General features: G+C 37.4%; 1 protein-coding gene across 1 annotated transcript; it reads left to right on the top strand.

Moving 5' to 3' along the window:
* Nucleotides 1-204: 204 nt before the first annotated feature.
* LOC128661464 (tigger transposable element-derived protein 4-like) lies at nucleotides 205-1767 on the top strand. The gene is made up of 2 exons (XM_053715715.1): nucleotides 205-1223; nucleotides 1335-1767. Exons 1-2 carry the CDS (start codon nucleotides 205-207, stop codon nucleotides 1765-1767), a joined length of 1452 nt encoding a protein of 483 aa, XP_053571690.1.
* Nucleotides 1768-2707: the final 940 nt, after the last annotated feature.

Raw genomic sequence — 2707 nt, 5'->3', positions numbered from 1 at the left:
GGTGTTAAGTGGTGTGGGAAGGAAGCGGAAGGGGTATTGGAACAGACGCTGACACGGAAGTGATGTGAGAAGGATGCAGAAACGTTAGTGGTGTGGGAAGGAAGCGGAAGGGGTGTTGTAAGGACGCTGAAACGTTAGTGGTGTGGGAACGAAGCAGAAGGGGTGTTGGAAGGACCCTGAAACTTAAGAGGTGTGTGACAAAGAATGGCTGCTAGAAAGTGCAACACTCTTACTCTTGCTATGAAAGTTAAAGTGATTGAGGCCTACACAAAAGATAAGTTGTCTGTAAAACAATGTGTTGAGAAATTTAAGTGTGGCAAAACACAAATTTATGAAGCTATCAAAAATAAAGAGAAAATCATGGAAGAATGGTTAGCTGGCAATGGCGAAGTGAAGAGGAAAGCGAAGGCAACTGGAAATGAAGATTTAAACAAGCTCCTGTGGGAATGGTTTGTAGCTGCACGCTCTAAAAATGTACCAATTTCTGGTCCTATACTACAAACACAAGCCCTCGCACTAGCCAAAGAATTAGGCAAAACAGATTTCAAGGCATCTAATGGCTGGTTGGAAAGTTTTAAAAGGAGGCATTGCATTGTATGGAATGAAATATGTGGAGAAGCAAAGGATGTAGATCAAGAAACTGTTAGCCAATGGGAAGAAAAGCTCAAAATGCTTAAGGAACCATACGCTACAAAAGATATCTACAATGGCGATGAAACTGGCCTATTCTTTAGGTTGCTACCTTCAAAAACTCTGGCTGTTAAACGTGAAAAATGCACAGGAGGAAAGTTATCCAAGGAAAGATTGACGGTGTTCCTCTGTGGAAACATGGATGGGAGATTGGAGAAGCCTCTTGTGATTGGTAAGGCAGCAAAGCCACGTTGCTTCAAAAACATAGACACTACACAGCTTCCCGTTATTTGGCGTGCAAATAAAAAAGCCTGGATGACAGCAGAACTAATGTCTGAATGGCTCAAGATTTTTGACAGAAAAATGAAGAGAGAAGGTCATAAAGTCATCCTGTTTTTGGATAACGCTACCTGCCATCCACATCTGAAACTTAGCAATGTAAAATTAGCCTGGTTCCCTGCAAACACCACAAGTGTAACAGAGCCAATGGACCAAGGTGTTATCTACACGATGAAGACACACTATAGAAAATTATTGCTACAGTCCTTGGTTGCAAACATTTCTACCACACAAAATGTACACCAGCTTGCCAAGTCCATAACAGTCCTTGATGCTGTCAACTGGATTTCTATGGCATGCAAGTCTATTTCTGCTGATACCATTTGCAAGTGCTTTGTAAAAGCTGGTTTCTCAAATTCAAACAGGAACGATAATGAAGAATTGCCAGAAATAATACAGGTGACTGTAGAAGAAAACAATGATATTCGTTCATTATTCCAGCAAGGAGGTCTTGTTGACAGTGAAATAGACCGTTACATTGACATAGACAAAGAACTTGCGACGGAAAGCACATTTACAAATGCTGTGGAACTTATAGATCAACAACAAGATAGTGATGAGAACATGGATGACGATCAAAGTGCTGAAACCACAGAAATTCCCAGTGAGCCAGCAATCAAAAGCTACCAAGATGCTCTAGAGATAGTTCACCAGTTGCAAGAGTTTGCATTATTTAATAACTGCCCGGAGCTTCTAGAACCAATAACATCCACTAGACATTTAATTGAAAAAAGGATAACCAATGCCCCAAGAAAACAAGCAACATTATTGGCACTGTGGGGACAAGAAAACCAATAAAGGTACAGGTATGAACAGTAAAAACATACAGTAGACAGTAACTGTAGTACACTACCTAAATACAGTACAGTACTGTATAAGAGTATGTAAAGCTTAAATACAGTACTGTACTGTTTTTTAGTACAGTACTGTACATTATTTAAAAGTACTGTTGAATGTTTTGTTTATGATCATTATTTCTGATGACTAACTACTGTATTTCCCTGTTTTAGAACACACTGGCCTGTTCCAGATCATTCTGTATCCGGACCTTCAAGCAAGACCTCTCCAGCAACAGTACAGTACAAACATTTTAAAGTACAGTATGTAAACATTGTCTCCATCTGCAGCTAAAAATTTTTTAAAGTACAGTACTGGATTGGATACAAAAAACTATACAGTACTGTACTTTAAAATGTTTACTGTATAACAGTAATTGTGAACAAAGTTGATGCAACAATTAATCTTTTAATAATGTTCAGTACTGTACCATTTTCTGTTAGAATAAAAAAGTACTGAAGTACAGTACTGTAGAAATAAATCCAGATACTGTACTGTATAGAACAGGTGTACACTAAAAAAATTAAAAGTACATACAGGTACAGTACAGTACCTGTATTTTTATTTACAGTACTGTACTGTATTTTATTAACAGTACTTGCACAGGTATTTTTATTTTCAATATTTTACTGGACAGTATTTACAGTACTGTAGTTTAAAATGTTTGCATATTACTGTATGTGAATGTGATTACTGTATTAGTGGGCATTGCGCACAATAGATACTGTAGCTGTGATTGTACTGTACTTAGAAGAGTTTAAGTTTGTGTACTGTATTACTGTAATTGTGAACCAAGTTGATGCAACAATTAATCTTTTACACTTAATAATGTTCAGTACTGTATTTGTATAGAATATACAGGTAGTTCATGTCTTCAGAGCCATTTTCTTTTAGAATGAAA

The sequence above is a fragment of the Bombina bombina genome, chromosome 5 (assembly GCF_027579735.1).
Source record: "Bombina bombina isolate aBomBom1 chromosome 5, aBomBom1.pri, whole genome shotgun sequence".
In the NCBI taxonomy this organism is placed as follows: Eukaryota; Metazoa; Chordata; class Amphibia; order Anura; family Bombinatoridae; genus Bombina; species Bombina bombina.
This window is presented reverse-complemented; position numbering and strand designations above follow the sequence as displayed.